The sequence below is a fragment of the Corvus cornix genome, chromosome 2 (genome assembly GCF_000738735.6).
Source record: "Corvus cornix cornix isolate S_Up_H32 chromosome 2, ASM73873v5, whole genome shotgun sequence".
NCBI lineage: Eukaryota > Metazoa > Chordata > Aves > Passeriformes > Corvidae > Corvus > Corvus cornix.
In genome coordinates this window covers 141,591,219-141,616,393 of record NC_046333.1, presented here as the reverse complement: position 1 = coordinate 141,616,393, position 25,175 = coordinate 141,591,219, and the positions used below count along the sequence as shown (strand labels likewise).

Here is a 25,175-nt window from a genome sequence, read left to right as displayed (position 1 = left end):
ATTTAGCAAGTGCTTTGATGTTCCGAGTCAACTTCACTTGCTGAAAGAAGCTGCTGAGAGCAACCTGTCTTGCCCTCCAGAGAGGTGGGGGGGACTTTGCTGGCCCCAGCATCAGCACAGGGCCAGGACAGATGCAGTAGTTCTCTGTAATAGGGCTTGAATGAAGGAGGGAATTACTTTACCCTTAAAATGAAGATTGATGTGATTTTTTTTTTTCTGGGACAGAAAACATTGCTTGTTTTCTGGAAGGATAAAGTGTCCACTGAAACGGGATTATATTTACATTATTATTGCAGGGCGATCTGTGAAATAGGCTTTCTGTGCCTCAGTAAAGAGCCATGACCCCTCACAGAGTTATCTTTTAAGCTGCATATTAAACCCATGGAGGCTTATGGCTCAAAGCTAATGGGGATTTAACTTCGCACTGAAAGGAATTTGCAGCCTAACCCTATTTAGATGCTCTTTGCTCTCATTGATTAAATGCCCAGTCCACTGCAAGAAACCTAATAGAATCATAACTGTATAAATTTTCCAGCTGACAAAATGGATGCTGGGAAACTCTATGCAATATTTATTAGAAAAGGAGTTTGATCTTAAAAAGACATTTTAAATCAAAATGTCAGTTCACAGTTCTGTTTTATTTGTAGAGAAAGAAAAGAATTTGAATGAAGATGTATTTTTAAAAGCACTTCACAAAACCATTTCATGGAAAAAAACCAGTTTCTGAAATCAGTATTTTTATGAGGATTTTCACTGCTTCCCTTGTTCACTGTGTTCACTAATTCATTTTTGAGATCCTGTCTGTAGAATAGTTTTAGATGATGCTATTTAAAAGTAATAAACCTGCCCCTCCTCCCAAGTATTTCTCACCCCAAATTGCATTATGCACTGAAGTTCCAGGAGGACCATATTCCATCCCAGATCATTGGCATTTTTTAAGATACAGTAACTATAGCTCCTGGGGGATGAGAAGAGGAGAGCTGATATCTTGGTAAGAGACTTTGAGATGCAAAGAGCAGCACATGTTGCCATTCATGGTCCTATGGCAGCACAGTTGAGTTTCAGTCTCAGTCTCTTTCTGTGCATCAGTTCTGAGAATTTCCCATGCTTGCTCAAAGTGCAGGTGGTTCTGAAAATCTTTTATGCTAATGACTAGTGCGCTTATTCTTTAATTGTTGATTGTTGTAGTTTGTTGATAGGATTTTTAGAGGCTTATTCCTAGAGAAAACCATAATCTGTGGGAGAAAAGAGCTCCATTCAACTGGGAGCCAAAGAACCGAGGCACAAAGATATGGCTTAAAGTTTCATTGTCTGACTCTTTTCATCACCCTTCCTGCACATACAGTCCTGTTTCCTTTACCCCTTGGAATACAAGGGGTGGTGTCATGTGAGCTCTTCTCTCCCTTCCAGTGCCTCAGTGAGCAACAATCTGTCTGCTTCAGGTAGTTTTCTGCTGGCCTGTAGATGAGCCAGGAAATAGGTGTAGAGCCAAACCTCATTCCAGGTCTGCCACGCTCCTGCTGGGTCATCTTGTAAATGACTTTTGGTAGAGCAGAGGCAGTGTGAGGCTGTGCTTGGACTTCAGAACCAGGTAAAGGTGGTCTTGAGCTGTGTAAAAACAGAGTTACTCCATTATGCCCATGATCAGAAACATTCATCCAAGTTTCCCATAAACACTTTGGGGACCTCCTTGGATTTGTGTTTCTTTGCCATTGAACTTAAATAGTGTTCATATTCCTCCCTTCCTCTCTTCCCTATATGGATAAGTATCCATAATCTCTGGCTCTGTAGTGTTCTGGATATGGCCATCAGCCTGTCCTGTTGGTGAGGTTTCAAACTAAAGGATTCCCAAAAACAAGGACTTGTATGGTGATCTGATGCCTTTTGGTGCACAGCCCAGCCACAGGAGTTACATCAAGTTCTTAGCTGAATGTGTGCCCTGAGTTTGTTCAAAGCTCTTGGTATTGTCCAGTGAAGAATGAAAAGGATGAACGGAAATTTTGCTAGTAAATGCAGCCCTGCTCTTCAAAATAAATCCTGGAGATCTTAGAAGATCTTCAAAGGTCTTCTCATAGGGAGGAGACAGTAGACATTGAGAATCCAGTTTTCACTGGCACTAGGATCTCTTTGAGTTGTTTAAACAGGAGAAGTCATAAAGATAGAAATTAAGTTTAATGCTGAGAACTCCATCACTGACTTACTGCGTGACTTTGAGGGAGGCAGTTTAACTTGCCTGTGTCAGTTTAGCCATCTGTAAAACAGGTACAAGCATACACAGCATAATAATTTCCCTCTCAGTGAGTGCCATTTTCAGTCTATCCTGTACTACTTAATGATTTGTGTGACTGCTAAAATAACAGCATCCTCTGAAACCGTAATACCCTTATGTATTTTTCACATAATCACTAGCGGTTGAAATATTTGTTCTGACACTTGAGATTACTCATGTAAATAGAAAAATTATAGCATGCTGGCAATGCCAGACACCTTGAATTCCATCTGAGTGTGTGGGTGATGGGAGAGGGATCTATAAATACTGACAGAGGCAGGGAACAAGCATGAGCACCACACGAGAAATTCTGAATCAACTTATTCCTGAGATTTAGATAAAAGATTTTAAAATATAGTGTCAGTTTTGGGTAGGAGATGGCCCTTAGAAATCTGAATGCTACAGTTCCATTGAAGAAATGTATTTCACTTCATTTCTCTGCTTTACATGAAGATATATTTTTCTGTTGTACTTTTGAGTAGGGTTACCTACTCCTAGTATCATTTGACTAAAACCACTTTTTTTTTTTTTTTTTTTTTTTTTTAAACTTAGGAAACATTCTGCCTTGGGGACAAGCAGAAGCTCCAGTTTGGTTATCAGTGAGTGACTCACAGGTCCCACAATGCTTTTTCTCAAAATGCGACTGATAATTTCCATGTTCAGCTCCCAAATTGCCAGTTTCAGATGTTTTCCACTTCCATTATGAAAGATCTGCGTAGTTCTAATTGTAGAGTTCAGTGTCACATAACAATGAAGCAAATGAGCTGTGTCACATTTTACTTAAAAATGTAGTAAGTTAGATAGCTACAGCCTACAGGTTTTGGCAGTAGTTTTATCAATTTGTAGTTTATTTGAGAAGAGACACTTGTCCAATGTAGCTGCTCCCTATTCTCCACTGAGTCCTGTTTCTTTTCAGTACAAGCTCTTTAAGATAGCGTCAGTGTCTCCTAGATCAAGCTATAAGCATCTTCTTTTTAACCAAACATTGTACTTCTGGGTTTTATAAGCTAAAACTTGTTTTTCAGATTATGAAGAGAGAGATGTATCTGCATTTATTTTGCTGCAGTACATAAAATTTTTGAAAGATAGATCAATAGTTTATGGGACCTTGACTCTAGAATTCATGCAGTTATCCATAGTGACATATCAAAACTCTGAACTGAATACATCCAATTGATTGAAACAGAGACTTTGAAATTTAAAATAAACTAAATTACTTGAAGGAAACTATAGCACTTTCAGTGTACTAGGCATGAGTAAGGGACATTATAATGGAAAGTATTGAGAAACACCAACTGGAAAGAGTCTGCCTTTAGTTTATTACTATTATTATTACTTTACCAATTTGCAATTTGTGTGTACCAGGTTACTGACAGCCTGTGACTGTTTTTAATCACTTCATCAGCTTAAGTGCTGATGTCACATATTTGACCTTTGATCCAGCCTCTGGTTCCACTGAGATCCTGTGTAACACAAGTTTGTATCTGTTTAGTTTCTGTTAATCTGTTTTGAACAGAAATACAAAAAAATCTCACCCCAGCGTTGAAATTCGTCCTGCTTCCTTGAGCATGCGTGCAGTTAACTTCCAGCATGACTTCATTATTAGACCATGGAAATACAGCTCACAAAGGAGCTGAAAGGGGATGGTTAGTAGTGACCTGCCCCAAGTGACCTCAGAGAGAAGTGGCTGGGAAGTGCTGACTGGAGGTGAAGCTTTCAGGCTGGTGGGGTGTGAGTTGTGTGCTTTGCTCATGGTGCTCTATGTGCAGTACAAAACCATGGGTTTGTGGAGGAATGAAAATGGATTAATATTTAGAGGCTTTGCAGTTGACAAAATTGATATGCTGCATAAGATGGCACATAAAGCCTTCCCTCCCCAGAAAACATTTATGCTGAGGAAACTCAGAAACTGTTGAAGAAGTGTTTGCTAAAGGGGAACATCAGACCTAGGGAATCAGTGGCTGAATCAGCACACATCATAGGCAGAGTCTCAGGAAAAGAAACTGAGGATAAGTTACTGAAGAAATTTTGGTGTTATACAGAAGCATGGGATGGCCTGGGAATGTAATCTCCATTATATGTGTAAGCTTCACAAGTGCTAAAATCAGAGTGGAGGCCCCTGGTGCAGTGGGAAGGAGAAAGTGTCCACAGGAGCTGCCCATTGCTCTAGCCAAGACGTGTGCTGGGTTTTCTCCTGCAATTTCTTAACTTCTAAGACATTTTTGGTGGTGAGTTATGTTTTTTGAAACCTGATATAGATAACACAGTGTGGCTGATGACTGTGACCTATTCAGGTTTCACAAACTGCACCCTTGCATGGCTTCCTGAGTATAGCCTATTTAGTCCCATTTTCTCCTGTTTGATGGGGCCAGGACTGCAAATCTTCTTACCTTGTTGACAAAGAAATTCTCTTAAGAACACAAAATTGCTTGTTGGAAGGTACTGCCTTCATTTGTTGAGTGCAAGTGTGTGATGGTGCTTATAGCCCTGCTTAACATAGCTTCACCTTTTCTATAAAAGCAGCTGCAAATTTAAAAGGACACTGTGAAGTATTCTTTATAGTTTTAAAATGCAGTTGTTGATCTTTTTAACCCAGCCTGTTTGTACCCTATTGAAAACTCAAACTTGAAGCCTGATTGCTTACCAGCCACCTTTTGGGACCAGTTGCTAAGACGCTTCTTTCAGGTAAACTTTATCTTAAAGGCGTGCTTTTCGCCTGGATATTTCTGAAGTTATTATTTCAAAACATTCATTCTTGTCTTCCATATAAAAGTATAATAAGTTCAATGTATTTTAAAAAGGATCTAAAACCGGCCCCTTACGATTTAGATCCAAGCCTGTCTCTTTAAGAGATGAATAGACAAGACATTGAATTCAGTGGAATTACTTTAAAAACAGCAGAAAATGGGAAACTGAGCACAGTCCCACTACAGTGTAAGAAATGGCCGAAGTATAAAGGGGATTTTTATTCTCACAAGGTGTTTATTTTAATTAATTTCTATCATCTCCCAGAGGTGGAGATCTGATGCTCTTGGCAGATCAAGAGGTTTACTATTTCAAATCCCTTTCAGCATGGGGGGAAGTAGATGATGTTAATGGATATTACTTATCCGAATGTAGTAACTGATGTTTCTGTAGGAAATGTAGTGGAAACACTGACAAGCAGGATTGCTTTTTTTTATGCCCACATTAAAGCTGCTGAAAGGATCATGTGACACATCTTCATATAGATGATCTGATTCATAAACTCTTTTCTTTGGATCTTAGTTTTGGTGATGGCACCAGCAGCTCATCTCATTTTTATACAGGTCTTCAGTATAAGGCATCTGGTTGGCTTGAGTTCAGAGGAAATTTGATCTCTCGCATAAAGCCTAGCAGGCAAATTCTGGTATCATGCTAGAGGACACTCTGTGCTTTTCTGCTGCAAAGGGGAATTCCTTGATCAACTGTCTTCAAGTAGATTTGGCTGTGTTGTTCCTTTTACTTTCGTATTGTAAACCTACACATCCTGTCCTCGTTCCTATAGTAACAAAAGAGCTTTCCTCTCACTGAGGCTTCCCCTCAGTGGTCTTTGTCTTCCCTCCTAGGAAACAGTTTGAATGTGTCAGAAGAGTCCCGATTTCTCAGAAAGGAGTCTGGCCAAGAATACAACCAAGTTGGTCTGTAGTACTTCTCTCATTAAAAGCCTGCTTCTTCCCCTCAAAAAAGATCTGTGAACAGTAACAAGGGATTAATTGTGGAGTCTTGGGACTTGGCAGAAGCCCGTATAAATGAAGTGCTTTTCTGGAAGCTACATTGCCTGTCTTGCAGATCAAAAAATAAATCCAGAATATTTCAATGCATATCAGTGGATTAATTCATTTGATTGCCTCTTCCCTTTGTGGGAAGGGGCACTCTGGAGATTGGAATTTTAATTGCTTGACCACAGTTTCTTATTAGTGGTGCAGCAAAAAGGTATGGATCATTAATTAGTACTGATATAAGGATATCTGAAGTTGAACTATAGCATCAAAAAAATGAGTTTAGACAACTCCTGACTAAACTTACAGTTTGTCGGTAAATTGAGTTATAATAATGAAACTATGAGAGTTTTTTTCTGAGTCCCTGCATATTGTTTTCTCTGTTTGCAGAATACATTTTGATGGTCTTAAAGATTGTGGCATTTTTCTATAAATATATATTTAATATTTTCATCTATGTTAGACATATGTATATACTCTGAAGGTATATATATGCATGTATACATGCCTATAAAATAATTATTCATAATTCAGAGTTGTTATACAATGGCATGCTTTATTTACATTTATTAAATGTTTTGAGGTTTTAATTCATTAGGTAGTTTCATTGGCAGTATATAAACCCAGTGTTCTTGATAGTCACTTTCTTTTATGGTCAGTACCTGAATTTGTGCTACTGTATCCAAAAGGAAATCTAGCTCTTGAGTGTAATGCTCTGAAAACAGAGTATTATCCACATTATTGCTTTAATGTCCAATAGACTGTATCATCTTTTTTCTGATTTTAAAACTTGATGATGGAAGTGAATTGTATAACTTCAGTTTAACTTTGCTGTATCCATGAATCTCAGATAGTGCAGTGTGGAATAGAACTATGCCTATAATAGATACTGGTAGCAACTTGTTTTTTACTCTGTGGATTAAGAACTGGTTAGTGAACAGGCTGCAAAATGCAGACATGTGGGGTCACCCTAAATTGCTGTGTATGTAGTAGGGTTGCTGGTGCATTGTTATAAAACAGCATGTTCTGCAGTATTTGCATCCAGAATTTAGAGGTAAATAGGAAATAATTGCTGATAAAACTTATGAGTCATCTGAACAGTGTGTGCCTGATTTCAGCTAAATTCATAAACTGGGCTGTGGTTATGGACATATAATTACAGATGTTGATGAAGTAAATGGAAAGCAGTGGCTCTGAAATTTAAATAATAACAAAAAAATACATAAATGGATCAAGTTCTGCCACCTGTTCCACTCCCATATTACATTTGTGCTTTTATATGTATCCATTCAGGGGCTTTTAAAATATGAAACGCACCTGAATATGCAACAGCCATAAAGTCTGGGCTGTAAAACTCAGCAGAATTCAGCCATGAATCCAGAGAGCTGTACTTGTATTTAGCAGGAAGTGGGGTGTTATTAGTAGAAGCAAGAAAAAATACTTCTTTTTTTTTTTTTTAATGGTGAGCATGTATTCGCTTCATTTTTTTCATTCTACTGTAGAATTTCATATGAAGATTGTGTTAGCAGTTTATCAGCATTAATAGCTCTTTATTCATATCTCTGGGGCTGAGCAACCATCTTCTGTTGAGATGTAGTAGAAGTTAGATGTCTGTGAGTTCAGAAGTTGGAAGGAATTTTCATAGGATGTACATCCTCAAGGTAGTTTTCTTGGCTTTTGCTGTGTTTGAGACTCAGTTCCTGGAAAGAGGGTTGTGTTTCTGTTCTCCCCCTACTCCTGCTTCCTTTTTCATGGGATTTTGTGAAGCATTGCAGCTGCCTGCCATGAATTCACCAGTACGTCGCATGGAAACTTGGCTTTTGGCACATGGAAGGGCTGGCTCTTTTCTTCTGTCCCATCTCTGGGGAATTAAATTCACATTTTGTGTTCCTGCTTAGGTTTTCAGCCAAATTTTTTACTTCAGTTTCCTTCCTCTCCCGGCCCCTCTCTCCTTTTCTTAATTAAAATATGTCAAGGTTGAGTGCCTATAGCTGCAACTGAAAAAGGACAAAAATAGCACAGATGAAATAGCTACACTATTGAGACCTGGACTTTTATTTGGAATTGCATTTTCTGGCATGTCACTGTACCAGGGTTCAAAAACTGACTGGATTACTTTCTTTCAACAGATTAATCATTAATCTCTAATTTTAAAGGGAACAAAACTTGTGGTTGAATGTGATTTTCACAGCTTTAACTGTTCCACCCATCTAAATTAACGACAGAGTCGTGTTTGTTCAGTTAGCAGGAATAGAGTCACCACAGCTGGATGTGTTCTGTTTCTTGGCTTCCCTAAGGCTATGAGTACATCCAAAGTGAGATGCCGACTGCTGAAACCACTGTCTTTGAGGCTTGCAACAACTGCTTATTTTCAGCACCTTTGAAAATCCTGTGATTTTTGGATTACCCAAGGATGAGCACTGGTTTTGGGAGTTAGGTGATGCAGGTTTTTAGATAATGGACTTCAGGTAGATGTCTAAAAATGTTTAAAAAAAAATTCAATCTCAACTCTTTTTGTCTGGATAGTTTCTGGAAGCCTGGTGGAATTGCCAATTCGTTCCTGAGAAGGGAACAAATTAATTTAAAAAAATACTCAGAATAGGATCGGACAAGGAAATAAAAACATGAGTGTTGGGTAGGACAGCCTTTCTGATAAATCACAGATGGTCCTTCTCACAGAGGAATATCCTATAACATACCTAAACACAGAAGTCCTTGTGATTGAAGTTAACAGATTTTTTGAAAAGGAGAAAGCGAACAATGGCAAGATGGGCCCTAAGGTGTTTTAGAAAAAAGTAGCAGTAAGTGCTCACAGAGCCTGGATTCTGGTTTTGCACTGGTTTCTCTCTTGGTAAAATTTTTATGAAGTGCCTTGAAAATAGTGCTGCTGAAGTTAATCACCTGATCTGTGGTTTTGACAGGAACGCTGTTGTTCTTCTCCACTCTTCTGAATACTTCTCTTGCTTTCATTTTGAACTCAAAAACTTCAGTTGGCTCTCCCTAACTTGACGTCCTTCACCACAATGCCCTTTTGTAATTTACCCACCTTTTTGGTTTTCAGTTATTCCCAGCCTCTTCAGCTGAGTTGACATGATGATCTGCACCATTTCCTTGAATGTTCTCTCACAGCATTTTAATAACTTCCCCAAATAAGTTCACGGTGCCCCTGCCCTTTTAGTTCATGTCACTGCTGTTTGAGTTGTGGCTACAATCAAGTGGCAGCAGCCAGTTATGCAGCCACAGATCTGTGCACGGGGAATATTGTTTTAACCAGGGTGCTTAAATGGGACGTCTTGTCTTGTCTGAGCTCTGTCAGGTTTGTAAAGGGGAAGGAGACTGTGAGTGGCAGGTTTGACAAGCACATCAATAGCAAAAGCAAAAGTGAGCTTAAACTACCAAAACAACTAAAAAGCAAGAGAAAAATGTTGCAGTATTTGCCTGCATAAGGAGGTGAATATGAAGTATACATGTAAAAAAGGTATTGGGTTTTAATACATTAAGATAATTTCAGAATCTTTACATTTACTTTTCTTATCCATTCTGGAAAAAAGCCTGGAAGAGGCTGAGATCTAATCTGACACCTTCACACTCTCACAAAAGGCTCAAACTTAATTTTATTTCCCCAAGAGGAGGCTAAGAAGTGAATTGGTTTTTGTTTACTCCATATATATATGTGCAAGTAGATTAGGTAAAACTGCTTCCCAGCAAGCAGAAACAGCTGTTGAGATTAGTGGTGGGACACAGGCAAGTGTGAATCAGAAGCAAGATGTGAGTTGGAAGCACTGGAAGTATTGCTGGAACATTTTAGATAGGGGAATAATAGGTTCACTGTCACTTGGTTGAATGTCTTTCTTTAAAACATCCCTGTACGTCAGACAGCTCATGGCTTCTGTATGAAGCAATTGTTGCATGACTGCTTACCCACTGTCATATGAAGGTGGGATGGCCCTCCTGGCCTTACACTGGCTGTATGTTCTTACTTTTCCTGTTCTGGTCTTTTCCCTCGTTTAACTCATAGTACCATACTGACCCTGGCAGCAGGGTCTTCTTCATCTTCTGTATTTGCACAGCTTCCCATGCTGGGATGCTGGGTGAGAAGATATAATGGACAGCATTGAGGGTTAACACCAGTCCAGAGACCTCACATGGGGATGCAACTCCTGAATATTCATTTATTTATTGTTTTCCATCTTTTTTTTCTCTTTTCCATAGTGAAATACATGAGAGAAGCAACCCCCTATGTGAAGAAAGGCTCCCCCGTGTCAGAGATTGGGTGGGAGACGCCTCCCCCCGAATCTCCGCGCCTGGGCTGTGCCTCTGCTGACCCAATGTCGCAGCTTTCGCTCTCCATCCACAGAGACAGGAAGACAATTCCCCTCAAGATGTGCTACGTGACACGCAACATGGCGGTGTCAGACCCCGAAAACAGGTGAGTGGGGATTTGCCTGGGGCTGGGATTTCACTTTCTTGTTGAATGGTTGTGGACCTTTTCAGCATTGAGGTTGGTGAGCAGGAGCGGGGCTCTGGCCACACACAGCAACCCAGCAAGGGAGGTGAGCACCACTTTGGGAGGGGTGAGTGGTGGTGTCTGAACCATGTGAGGCTAGGCGCAGCTTTTGGGTTCTGCTAGAGAAACTTCAATGCAGTAATCCAGTACTTTTGTTGCAAATAGAGTCTCAGGGGGTTGTTTTCATCCTGATTAACTGTCTGCTTCTGAAGGAAAAGACAGTAATTGGTTACATCCTCCAGGCTGGCTAAGTCTGATTCCACTAAATTGCATTTTCTTTCCTTTTTTTGGTGAATATTGTTTTAAGAATGGTCTGTTTTGAGTATTCAGTTCTGGACATTAAAGTCAAGAAGAGGAGAAAAGTTCCACTTACAAGGCATTAATGGAGAGTTTTTGTGACTTGGTTTTTTCATAATGTTAAAAATAGGATGAGGTTTTACCAGCCCTTATTTATAACATATGTGGAACAGCTGCACTGCACCAACACACTCCCTGATCCCTGCTCTAACAGCTGCTAACAAAAAAGGGAACAGTCAAATCAGTGATACAGACTGATTCTCCATCCAAATAATGGCCTTTTTGTTTTTCTGTGGTGCTCAGAAGCTGGGTGTAATGCCTTTGATTCCCAGCATTTACATATAGGCATAAACGAAAGTTACATTTTCGTTTGCAGACAAGGATAAGGAGAAGAGGGGAGAGCAGAAAGTGGCTTGGGAAGGATGGGTTTCTCTGTAATCTCTTGGACTGCAATTCAGAGACTTTATTAGTATCTGTGTAGTTTTCCATCTTTCCTTTTTATATTTATGTGCCCTTTTAGTTTTTCCCCTCTATGCTTTATTGTTTAGTATGGCTTTACTTTGCCTCGGCTCTTCATCTCACCAGGTGGTTACCACCATAGTCAGTGGTAACTGACTGCTGCAGAACTGCAATTTTAAACCAGAAACAATCCTAGCAGTTTTTCTCAGTTTAGATCAAGATGTTTATTGATACTGGCCACTTTTTTCCCCACATATGTCTGTATAGTTTAAGGTTTGACAGCTGTTCCACTTGTCTGAGAGTTTGTCTTTGCCATGGAGTATATTTTAAAAGTGCTCGTACAGGTCACATTTTTTGAATCAGTACAATGTAATTATACTTTGCACTCATTGACTTCATTTTCTCATAATTTTTGCCCTTCCTTTTTTTACTTTATTGTAGTTTTCACCTTCTGTTGCTCTTCTGGCCCTCAGTTGGTTTGAGAGCTAGGACTGACTCAGAGGGACACACACTCATTGTTCATGATACCTCTGCAATGGAGCTGACTTTTTTGAAGTATGCTACAAGTGTGTGTGTTCTTTGGGGTTACTAGGAAGTAATGTGTGGGAGAGTCATATTGCTTGTTATCATGGTTTTCATTTTGTGTTGCTGTCATTTCCTGTGGAAAGAGTGAGTTCTGATTTTTGCTGTAGTCCAGCACAGTGCAGTCTAAGCTGGATTTTTCCATCCAAGCTTGCAGTACCTCGTGCTAGCTGCAGCATTGTAGTAGCACCCCATGGATTCGCATCTTTACTGGTTTCAGCGTTTTTTTTAACAGTTCTGAATACTGGAACTCATATTTCCCAGTATAAATGCTATTACAATGCATTTTCCCACTGGAATGCATTCCAAGATAGTAATCTGATTCCACAAAAATAATATTATCTTCACTCACAGCAGAGCCTAAGCCATGCCCTTACATGCTTGTAACACTTCTGTTTCACAACCCAGTGACCTGACACACACAGATTTTGTAACTGATGGTGTCACTTTGCTGGATGGCTTTAGGAGAGCTTTGCTGGCAGGATGCCAAAGCATATGTTGGCCATTAATGGGCTCCTTTGGACTACAACTGAACTAATTTTCATTTAAGAACAAGCATGGGCATGGAAAGCCTGAGTTTTCCAGTGCAGTGATTTCTTCAGTGCAGGCTAGGGATAATGTCATACCAGCCTTGTGGGACCAGGATGAACTGATTTGATGTTCAGCAGGAGAAGATACCTTTGTTAAGGGACCCAAAAGGAAATACTTGTTTGTTGGCACTGAATTATCTCCAGTTCCTAGAAAGCTGCAGTGAAATATGGGTTTAATGGGCATGGAGGAGTATTGTTTTTCCCATTAGAGCTGGGAGCCCTGCATAGGATTTTTTCTTCTCATGGAAGACTGACCCCAGTTCAGAGATTCTCAAGTCTCTGTCTACTCTCAGATGGTTTGGTGAGCTTGTTATTTTGGAGCAGGAGTGAAGTATAGTGCTTTTAGAGCCAGCAGTTCTCAGATGTCTCCTTCACCTAATCTGCCTGTGGGTTCACTCTGGAGGAGATCAGGAATTGTCTTTTCTGTTACCTGATTAAAAAAAGATGTAAGATACCAAGGAGAAGTTCCTTAATACAAACCAATACCAAAATTAGTGTGTAGGAATTTTTTTTAATAATAAAAATATGGCAGTAGGAGAAAAGATGCAGAGCATCTATGTCATTCTTCTCTAGGTGCAGGGCTCATTATATTTTAGGCTAGAAGAAACTGGTTAAAATAATTGCTACTCAAATCAGTTGTTTTCCTGTGTTTTCATTGATAAGTGACTTTCTTGGTGGCAGCAGCAAAGGTTAATGTCAGGCCTCACAGAGGAGCATCCCCTCCAAATGAAGGGATGTGGAAATGGTCACAGCTAGTAATGCCAATAAGCAATAAATCTTGCCGCAGTGTAGAAAGCTTTTCATCAATTTCTGGTGATGATATTAAGGAAGAGGATTAAAAAAAAGGTCTCTCAGGTGAAATTTTTTCTTTTGGTGCTTTTAAAGTCTTGGGACATAATACAAAGGTACTTCTCTACACAACACGGGAGGCATGACATTCCCTGGAGAAATGAGACCATGCTGTGTGGACTGAAAAGGTTTTCTCATCTGCTTTTGAAGTCACCCTAAAATCTTGCTTGCACATGTTTCAGCCAAAGCCAGGAGCTGTGGGCCTGATCTGTCACTGCTTGGTATTCACACATCATGGTCTTCCAGTTCCAGGGTCCAGAGCAGTGTAATCCTTACAGGGAACTTCGTCAGGGTCCCTGAATGATTGGGTGAGTCATTGGCAGGATTTGGCCCTCTGATCGTGAAGGTTTGCTTTGGTCTGGAAGGAAGGAAAAATGGGCCAAGATAGATTCATTGTGCATTTCAGGATTGGACTGAGAGTTACAATCACAAGGTAAAATTGACCAGGTACGTTCTGTAGGTGTGTGTTTGGTTTGCATGACCAGGTTCTGGTAGCAGGGGAGCTGCAGAGGTGGCTTCTATGATAAGCTGTCAGAAACCTCCTCCATGTCCTACAGAGCCAATGTCAGCCAACTCCAGGATGGACCCCACTGGTCAAAGCCGAGCCAGCCAGGAATCATAGTAACACCTCTGTGATAATGTATTTTAAAAGCAAAATAAGAAAGTTATTGTGCAGATGTAATCGTGGCCAGAGAAGATTGGAGTGAGAATATGTGAGAGTAATGGCCCTGCAGACATCTGGGTCAGTGAGGAAGGAGGGGCAGGAGGTGCTCCAGGCACCAAAGCAGAGATTCCCCTAAAGCCCGTGGTGCAGACCATGGTGAGGCAGTTGTGCCCCTGCAGCCCATGGATCTACCTGCAGCCCATGGAGGAACCTCCTGCTGAAGCAGGGGAATGCCCAAGAGAGTCTGTGAGCCTTTGGAAAACCCATGCTTGGGCAGGTTCCTGGCAGGGTCCTGTGTACCCATGGAGAGAGGAGTCACACTTGAGTGTGACATAGTAGAAAAAAGTCCTTGCATCAAAAGTCTTGAGTCATGAATGCTCACAACATAAGAGGTAAGCAGAAGGTTGTAAAAATGCAATAAAAAGACAAACATCTTGAAGTAGGTGAGGGAATGAAAGACCAAGGAGCTCCTGCACCTCTTCAGGGTCCTGCTTATGTAACTTAAGGGCAACTGAGGGGGCAAGGAGCCAAGTATTAGGCAGTAGAGAAGGTTCCTGGATATCTTGTTGATGAAAACATGGTCTGGATCATGCCCCCACTCTGCCTGTCTCCTGCTTAGTGAACAGGACCACACCTTGGTGCTGCCAGGTATGAGCAGGCCCTGATGCTGGTGTGCAGAGCAGATGCCAAGTCTCCTCCAAGAGCAGTGTGGCTTAGGCGTGCACCTTTGCAGCCTGGGGTTTTTCTCTGCTGTTGGGGGAATGGTTTCCCTGAATCATGTACGTTTAGGGCTCACAGGGGGCAGGGCTCTGCCACAGAGAGTGACCAGAGAACCAGGATGAGTTACAGCTGCTCTTGGAGAGCACATGCCACACTTACCTTGTTTTCTGCCTCTTAGGAGGTAGTTTGATAGCACTGGGCATAGTCAATGACACTGGCAGTAGCAAGCACAGACAGAGTTAGGTGCTGGGCAAGGGCTGAGCCCTGGACCAAGGAGTAAGGAGGTGATGGCCCATTTCCACCACTGTGCTGGCACTGCTGACATGCTGGAGCTGTGTCATGCTGGGTGGACATCCACAGCTCTGTGGGGCTTCCTGGTGAGGTGGAAATTTTCCTTTCCTAGTGCATGGTACAGATTTAGCAGGACTTTTTTCTTCACTGTATGTTGTAGGTGGACAAAGGAAAGAAAAAGAACGTATGTTTGCATGGGGAATAGAGCATAGGTAAATATACAGAATGGGCGCATTACCAGTGTTAAAAGTCCCCCTCCACACATCCTCAAGGAATGCGTGCCTTGTTCCTTGTGTTGTTATTGAGCTGCTCTCTGGCTGTAGAACCTCTGTGAAATGCAGAGACCATGCTTAATTCATAGTGTTGTTGTGAGCTACAGCTTGAGATCCTTGGATGAAAGGCACATAGCAGTTAATTATCATTATTGGTACTGACATGTTTTACTGTATGAATGTCAATAAGTCCTTTGAAGAAGTCATTGAGCCTGCTCGAGTCCGTCTGATTTATTTCAAGAATTTTTGTTAGCATTTGTTTTTTTTTCTTGGTGGGCTGTGTTTATTATCTCCTTAGATTACTATATCAACAATCCAACATTAAAGTAAAGTGACTTGAAAGAGTGTAATTCAAATCCAGAAAAGAACAAAAATTACAATAATCAGGGTGAAAGTCTGGTTGACTCTCCCCTCATCCTTAAGTCACCCTGTTGTGCTATGCTATCACAGTGTACATGACCTGTTAGAAACCTTTTACAGCCTTGCCTTACAATGGCTGTAAATTTAAAGTCATGATGAACATGTGTTTTTAACCTTAGCTTCCAGCTATTTTACTGTAATGGGTCCAAATCCACCTTTTGTGTGAAGTTGGATGTCTCCTGTCATGTTCCTGTTTGTTTATAGTACTGTAGCTGCTAATCTGCTCACAGAGTCTGCTCCTTATTGGAAGGGATGAACAAGTAGGCAGCACTTGAGGTTTATCTACTGTTGCCTCTTTCAAGCTGAGAGAAGTTAGGTAATTTAGCTAAAAAGGCATTGGCCACATCCCCTTCAATACTCTGAGGGTAGGAGAGGGAAGAAGTTGGGGTGTGGGGAACAGGAGTGGAGTTGTGGGATGGGTCATGGGAAAGGCCTCCTCTCCCTCCTCAATCATTGCATGGCTGTGGGACCCTTCTCAGTAGCCAAGGTCAATGCATTCAGGGCTAGGGTTGTCAGATGAGGGACCTGTAATGTTGCATTTTTTCTCTCATAACAGTATTTTGGGGGCAAGTCATTAACTGCTACAATTAATAATTCATCAACTGATGGAATTAATAATTAATGGTTCTATAATTGGTTGTCTGCCAGTTCTCCGTCATCTACATCATCTGCTTTTTGGGCAGCTCTGCAATAGCTGATGCATTTTGCAAGCTGCAGTCATCAATCTTGATAAGGGACAGTTTTCCAAACCTGTAGGAGCTGGAGCTCTGACGCCTCTAGGCAGAAATGGTGATTTTAAAATTTTTTCATTCATGCAGAATAGTTGTTTTCCATCATGTGTGAAACTCCCCACCAGCCAAACAGTTTTAGTCCAGGTCATACCAATTTTTATCTTAGCCTCAGTTTCTTCTCAGCTTTCTTGAAAGGCCACTGAGATCAGACACTTCTGTAGGATTATTCCTTCCATAAATATGAGCATTTTTGTCTTTTTTGAGACAAATCACCAAACTAGGGTGAACTTCATTACTTCTTTTTTTTCTTCATGATATAGTTCTTGTTCTGTTAAATCACGTTAAGATAGCTTTCTAATGTCTTACAGCCTGCTGTAGTCTCTGTGCAACAGTTTGAAAACTGGGAGATGTGCCAGGATTTGGGGACACAGTGGAAACCCCTGAGTTTTCCTGCAGGATGTTTGAGATGCCAGCATAGAACTGGATAGTTACAGAATGTTGTGGCTGACCTTCAATCTCTGCAGGTCCTGGTGAATTTGGGATTAGGCATGTCTCATTTTCTTGAAAAAAAAAAGTTGAATCTTTTCCCCTGACATAATTACATGGGGCTTTCTCCCTTCCCCATCCTTCTGGGCCAGACAGGTGAGCTCCTGGTGTACTTCCCATCTCCAGCATAAATCAAACAGGAATGGGTAAACCTCCTGCACATGTAAGTCAAAAGCAGTGTCTGTGCATGCATGCATATCTGTGACTATAAAAAAAACTTTATGTATACATGTGTGTGTCTATGTGGGAGCTGGACTGAACGTGACCTGACAGGAATAAAATGTGTCACTGTGAGCTGGGTGGTGAGGAAGGATGTGGGTGATGAGGAGGTGGCAGTAACTAAGGCTGGAAGAATGCTTTCAGCTGGATTTTTGAATAACAAACTATTAACCAAAGTCTTTCTTTCCTGTGAAAATATTTAAATAATGAAAAAAAAATGCTGATGGGTTTTTGTGTTTCATCTTGGGTTTTTTCAGCCATTGCTTCAGTTAGGAGAGTTTTGAAAAAGTCAAAGAATTTTGATTTTTCCAATCAGCTTCAACTGTAGAGGGTTGAGCTGAGAAATGGAAATAAGAGCAAAGGAACTTGAAATGAATGAGGTGAAGGAGAACGAAACAAAAGGAACTGCCCTGAGAAATGCACAGAGGGAAGAGAGGAGCACAAATTAAGAATAACTAATGGAGGAAGAAGCCAACCAGCAAGGCAGAGCAGCCAACCCAGAGAGTGAAGACTGCAGCAGACTTTACTTAACAAGCACATTTGTAAAAAAGGAAAAAAAATAAAGCTCTGGAGAGATGGAGAAAGAGAAATGCTGCAAGAAATGTGTCACAGAATAAAGGGAAAGGAAGATCAGTGTGACTGCTGCAGGGCAGAGGAGAACAAATAGTTAATCATGTTCTTATGTGCGTCTGTATGTAAAGGTATGTAAGTGCTGACATCCAAGCTCGTGCTAAATAATGGAAAAGAACTTTAAAGACCCCTGAGATCTCCCAAAGAAAGAAAGTTGATGTGCAAGGGTTTCAGTTTCCTGCTATGCTCCCAGGTCCCACAGTCTTTGTGTTATGGCTTGGAGAGAGTGACAACCTCAAGGCCCTTTTTCCTGCCTGGCTGTTGTCCTGTTCTCAGTGCTGGGCTTTCCTTCTCTTACCAGCAGGTCTGAAAATTGGATTTCAGTATCACAGCTCTGATCTGGCCTGATCTGCCATTAATTAAGGAGCAAGATTTTCAGCTGGTGTATTTAAAGCTGCTCCCTTTTGCACCTTGTGTAGTCACTGGTATGGCAGCAAATTACATCCATGGTGTGAGCCCTGGGTGGTGGGCTGCCATCAGAGGTGCCCCAGCTCAGTACTGGTAGATGCTGAGGCTGATCCCTAGTGCTTAGACTGTGTGTGGATACTTTGCCATTTTAATGCTCTCTGGTCACTTCTAGCTTGCTTTCACCTGTGTTTCTGCTGATGGAAATTCCTGTTTTTCTGTTGTAAGAGTTTTGCTGAAGTTGCTACTTCTTCTCATCACTTACATACAGCTTTTCCATCAGTCTCTGTGTCTATTCAGTGGGAAGATGGGTCTGCTGCCAGTAGTGAAGGTGTCAGGAGGTGACCCATGGACACTGTCCCAAAGAAGCTGGCAGTATCTCTGGGAGACTGGCTCCCAGGTGGTGGCTCTCCCCAGAGCACTCAGAGGCCAGTAATTGATGCAGAGGGGATTCGTGGCTTTGTAGTCATGGTTGTCTGGCTTCTGGTTTGCTTCACTTGGGTAAGCAGTGATCCCTGGGGTTCTTGATCGTGGGAGCCAAAAAGCAGGCATATAAAATAATGAGACATTGAGACATACCCTGCTAGATAAGGTGTACCTGCCTTTTCTCTATTCCAGCAAGACTTTCTTCTATGACAGTTCATCCACAAGACAGAGTTGATCTGTCAGCAGCCCTACTAATTTTTCCTGTTTCCATATCAGTTTTCACCCATGCTTGTGGATCACATCCTCTTCTTTTTCCTGGGTCCTACTACAGCACTTCCTAACAGCAGCAGTGGCATTCCTTCTCAGAAGGCATCTAATTCATCTCCAAACCCATGATCTCTTATTTATGCAGCAGCATGAGACCCTCCACTCTCTTCTCAATTTGAAGGGATCATTTACTACTATTACCAGCTACAGTCATACGCTCTTTGCCAAGCCCAGATGCAGCTCCAGCTGCAGAAGGTTTGCTTTGCTGCAGAAGATGCTTTGAATTTGGCTGTGGCTTTGCTTCAGGGAAAACAGCTGCTTCAGGGAGCTGTGGTCAGTGTATTGAATATACCAATCACATCTTCTGTTCCCTAAAGTTTCAGCATCTTCTAAGGTTAAATCAAATTCCTGACATCTCTATGAAATAATGCTGTTGGTGGTTTTTTTCCCAAATAACTGACCCCAACTGCTCCTTGAAACAGCGCTTATGCTGAATCCGCTGTGAAGAAGCCTGGACTCTGTATTCCTGGATTACCAATATTCAGTACAATTACAACCAGAATATAAAAGAAAAATTCAAGAAAGTAAAAGATGAGAGGTCTTTTGGGCACTGTGGGTGGGGTAAGAGTCCTTCTCCTTAATATTCATATACATTTAAAAACTATTCAATTACTTTTGTGGTTTCTCTGGGTGGAGAAGGCAGTGTGTGATGTCTCTGCAGATTGGTCAGCATCTGCGGGCAGTGGTGTGAGCAAGTCCATTGCAGAACCAAATCCTTTCTTTACTTGCATGTGGCACAGCTCCACTGATATCCCTTTTATTAAAGCCCAGCTGGTGGCAAATAGAAATGAAATCAACTGTGACAGCTCATTAGTGATATATAAACCCTCTGGTTGGACATCAGTCTAGTCCAGCTCCCAAGAAAGTATCTACATTGTTTTTAGCCCTGTATGCTGAAAGTCACCAAGTAACTGTTAATGCAGCAAGTACCCTCCTGACAGCAAGGGGACCGAGAGTCTTTCACAGAGAAAAATTCCACTTGATTACCAAGTAGCGCTTGCTTGGTAAAATTGCTTTCACCTCCATTTAGGTTCATCAAATGAAGATGCTTCTTCAGAGAGTATGCTGGGGAATTCCTTGCAAGCCTAACAGTCTCTCTCTGGAATACTTTCCTTGCAGACTAAGCCCAAAGTTTCCATTGCTTAATTGTCATGTATTCTGTTCCTGATTCATCTCCTGATGCTACATGTAGAATTCAAAAGAACCTTAACAGTTTTTTAAAATTTATTTTATAACAAAACTTAAAACTATTTAAATATAAATCAGATTATGTTCTTCTAAATCCTCCCTTTTCCTGGAAAGGCTCCTATGTTTGTATTCTCAGAAAAAAAAAATTACTTACCTTGATTTCTTGTGTCGAGAGTGATGGAGGAGATAGAGTGAACAGTTTGGCCTTTGATTGATCTTTAAGTTTGCAAAGTCAGTGACAGACTGTTTTGTTCCTCACTGTGCCAGGGAAAATCGAAGTAGTGTGATGGACTTGAATAACTCTGGCTCCAGCTTATCATTAACTTCAAGGGATTTACTCCACACTTTTATCAGTCACTGAATACATAATCTGAGCCAGGAAGAGTCATGAACTGTAACTCAGTGCCTGATTTGGTCCTGAGCCAATGCTGGTGGTAGAAGTACTTTGAAGAGTTTTGATAAAACGTACTTCTTAGATAATGAACACTCCTGCAGAAAGAAGCTTTATCAAATGTGGAATGAGTAGGGTCTACCAAACATTTGCTTTCAACTTCTTGTGATCCTCTGTAAAGTAAAAAGTCTGATGAAGCAAGGGAGGGCGTTTTCCTCTTATGTGCCAGGTTACAGCATTTGGAAGCGCTGGGTTTTGTGTCACCCCTGTGTTCTGCGGGTGGAGAAGGGGATGCTGGAAACACTCCTCAGCTCACTGAGGGTCTTTGAGAAGGAGAGAGAAAATTACTCTTTTTTGGTAAGGTTTGCCAAATGATCTCTGAGAAAATGTGATATCATTCATACGCATTGCCAAGCTGGAGGGATGCCGCGCATCTTGGCAGTCATCTAGAGCTAACATATAATTCCTTTGGGTTGGTATGGGCTTTATCAGAAACAGCTCCATATGCAGTATTTACATAACTGTGGTGGAGTGTGAGAATAAACACAGCTGTGGCATTGCCCTAAATATTTCAATTCAGTGGGGAATTAAAGGAACTTCATCACTGAACTGCAGATAAACAGAAGTCACTAAGAGGTGGTCAGTTTAGCCAAGGAACAAATCAAAACTATAATGGCTGGACTGCTGGAAACATTTAAGTGTCTTAGTCTTAGAGTTTATTAAGGTCACTGGTATTTTTTTGCTTTTCAGAAAGTATGGAAATGCCATCAGTCAGCTGCTATACAGAAAGCATCATCCAATTGGACTGGTGAATCAAAGCAGCGTGGGCTGAAAGGCAGAAAAGGAAAGAGTTTATAGGGATGCAGCACTTTCAGCATCTGATTGCAGTCAGAGCCCATGGCTTTCTGAGATGATTTAGTTTCTTTTAGTATCTCCATCCCAGTTGACTGTTGTAGTGGTTTGGTCCAAAATACTCATTACTGTTTATCTTCTGTGAGATAAGAATTAGGAGAAATGCAAAGCAGGCACCAAACTTGAAAGAATATAAAGAAGTTTATTAACAGACCTAAAAGAGGAAAAAAAAATTATACCACCTTCAGAACTCTCCTCCTTCCCCCACCTTCCTCCCTTCTCCCACTGACAATGTAAAAAGACAACCCTTCAGTCTGTTTACCACTTCCATAATAACCTTGTTCAGTCCATTTAGAAAGAGAAGTCTCTTCTTGCTCATGCTATGAAAACATTATCACAACGAGACAGCTGCCCACTTCCAAATATTGTTCAGTCCATTTAGGAAGAGGAGTCTCTCTGCCTGCGTGTGAGTCCTTTCCCCCGACTTGCAGCTTTTCCCGCAAGTGCTTTCGAGGGTCCACTCTTGAAGATTTTTTGGGGTACAATTTTAAGGTTGAGCTGTTCAGAAACAAAAACAGAGGCCCTTCTCCTTCCCTGGGAGCAAAGGGCCTTCATCATCTTCATCGTTAGGACTATCTCTGGGAGCATCTCTAGGGACTGAGGTTTTCTCCTTTCCCATTTGGAGCAAAAGTCCTCATCTGGTCCATCTCTAGGGACTGAGGTTTTCTCCTTTCCCATTTGGAGCAAAAGTCCTCATCTGGTCCATCTCTCCCTGTCCAAACGTCTCATTAAATTACAGCTGCGTCAGCATCTGCCTATCTCAACGCAGGTGCTTCTGCTCACGAGTTGAACACTCCGCCCCCCATATCTTCATGAAATTACAACAGGATACTCTGACATATCATAGCTTCACAACAGAATTTCAGCTTTAAGCATCTCCTCTCTCTCTTCCCTCAGGTTTTCAGCTCTTCACAGCAGTAAAAGGGTTAATCTCACCTCGGCCTTGCAGCTTTGCAGCTGGAATGTTGAATTTTTCTTATCACAGTGGAGAGGGGGGAGAGCCGAGCCGCTCCGGCTGCCCACGGCAAGGCAGTGGGGGGGGTTCCACGGCTGGAACAGGTCCATGGCTTCAGGATGGCCGTGGCCTGGCCGGGCCCGCTGGCCCCCACACGGGGCCCGCAGCCACCTGTCCCAGCACCGGAAACGAGAGAGAGCTTGGGGGGGGTTTGTCTATTCTTAAGTGTGCATCACAGAGGCGGTCACAACTTTAAGTGGCTTAAAGAATTGTCCATATTCAAACTGGCCACCTGATAGGTTCTATCAGGTCCCAGAGAAAACTGTAAGCACCCCTTGGCAAGGACATCCCTTCTGGGACTATGCTTGCTAACCTATGACAACTGTGGAGACAGGAGTCCTGGATTTTTGATGGAAATCTGCAAGCTCGGTTTCCTAAGGTTTTCTAGTCCAGATCTTTCAGCAATAGCCAGTAGTAGCAGAGTGCAGACAGTTGAGGATTTAGACTTTAAGGTGTATAAATGAAAGTCGGCCTACATAGCAGCTAGCTAAGGAATGATGCTTGCAAATGTATTTCTGTGAGTGGACAAGTGCCACAGATAAAAAGAATCATTTTCAGTGCTGTCAAAGTAACATGGATTCCTGTTTTGAACTAACTTTTGAGAAGTGTAGTAGTATTGTCCAGTCATCTTGTTACTCAGCTCAGGGAACGAGGAAGACTTTCTGCAATTGTTAGTGCATCACCATCAAACTTTGATGACTGGCAAGCATTCCCAAACTAGCTCCATTAGAAGTCACTGAAGGATGAGTATTTTGCAAGCATGGCTCAGTACGTGTGTATGCATATGTATACTAGAATTTAGACTTTGATATCACATTTCTGTGTCTAGATATTAGAAAGAACATGCATGGTTTAGAACCCCTTAAACAGAATTTTTAAGAACTGTCTATATGTTCATTATTTTAGAGGATAGAACTCTTGTTCAAATACTTAAATAGTCACCATCAAGGAAAATACACTTTGATGAAGGCATAAGTACTAAAATACCTGTTTGTATGTTAATCCGCTTGAAGGAAGAATTTACAAATTGGAGGTAAGCAAGTTGCCATTTGGAAACTCTTTCAGCTCTCAATAATTTATTTTTAAGTTGAAACCTGCTATGACGCTAACTTATAAAGAAATCACACTAGTTTGCTGCTGCTCCTTTGCAACTGAAAAAGCAGCACTTTATTCTGAGTATTTAGAGCCTGTGTTCAGCACTTTGTGTACTGCATGATGTGCAGTGACCTTGTAGGTGGGAGTTCCCATGTAGAAACCACAGGCTTTGTAAAGAGCACTGTTTCACACATTCTCTATGGTGTGTTAACGTTTTTCAAATGCAGCACAATACTGCTGTGTTGTCCAAATAAATTCTGTTTTTAAAAGAAGTATTAAAATGGGACACAGAGGACTGAAGATCTGGATTGCTGCTTCTGGCCTGTTCCCTGCCTTGTCTGGGTTCTTCACTTTTCCACTTTTTTGGTAGTGAAATGAGGATGCTGTCACTGGCCTCATTTTTGAAATGCTGTAAGATCTCCTGGCAAAAACTGTTCTGTAAGTAATAAGCAACATTTCACTGATTGCCACAATGTATTTTGAAAATCCAAGCCTGTCTAGTTTGGTTTTGGTGGTGCCTGCCTAGAAGATGCTCAAACTCCAGATTTGCAGTGGGACTCAGCAGTGGGAGAGTTTCTGATGAAGACAGACCAGGGTATGGTGGCTGTGCATGATCGTAATGATCAGTGGACTCAAATAGCTAAATCATAACCATGAAGGAGATGGCTGTTTCTAGCAGTTCAGAAAAAATGAGAGTGTGATTTGGAACATGCCTGTCTATAAATATAGTTTTCTAGTTCACAAGACTGCCATCATGTATCAAGGAATTTTGCTTTGGTACCTGAAACTGAATGTTTGGTGCATCCTGGAGTGGCTAAATAAGAACATTAATTTTCAGACAGTGCTGAGCTGCGGCAGCTTTACTGAGGAAATATGCATTATTATGTTGGCTTAGTGCTTCCTGAAAAATCAAGCTACTTTTTAAGCTATCCAGTGATTTAAGACCCTGAACAGTTCAGCTGCTGAGTTTGGAAAATCATGACCTTTTCTATATTTAGAACAGTGTCTACGTGGAAATCGCCCTTTCCCAAAATGGACAAACATGAAACCAGGGATCCTTCCTCTCTGAGCCCCAGAGACCTGTGCAGATCGAGTCACCCTCAGTTCTGGACTCTGCTCTGGTTTAACCAAATAATTAAAACCTATTAATTGTTAGTTAAGCTCCAAATTGCAGGATTTTGTAATTGCACAACAAATATTTGCATTATAGTACTGTTTTGAATAAATTCCACTGAACTAATTAATTTTCTGCTGCAGAAAGGAGTCATTGTGTGTCCCAGAGACTGGGCAGCCATACACAGGACAGAAGTACATGCTTAGGCTCAGATCCCAGGTCGAATTTGTGAGGGTAACATTTGGGGCTGTCACTGTACTTTTATAATAAAAAAGCACAAATGTGATACAGGGTTGAGTGATGGGCAATGACCAGGGCTTTGTTTTATAATTGCCACATAAAGATAAAACAGGCTATTACTTTGTGGGTTATTTAACAGATGTTCAAGTAAAATGGCCCACAAAGCTATAAAGAGCACACAAAGCCCCGCTAATAACTAATAACTTCACTGAGATCAGAGCTGAAATAGCTGCAGCTGCCTGTCAAAGCACTTTTGTTGTTGCTGTTTTTAGCAAA

General features: G+C 41.3%; 1 protein-coding gene across 1 annotated transcript in view; it reads left to right on the top strand.

Annotated features, from left to right (window-relative positions):
• Positions 1 to 25,175, top strand: part of SNTB1 (syntrophin beta 1) — a 110,252-nt gene that overhangs the window by 44,348 nt on the left and 40,729 nt on the right. The window contains exon 2 of the mRNA XM_039549923.1: positions 10,222 to 10,438. Coding sequence (XP_039405857.1) covers positions 10,222 to 10,438 — 217 coding nt within the window. The remainder of the gene's footprint in view (positions 1 to 10,221; positions 10,439 to 25,175) is intronic.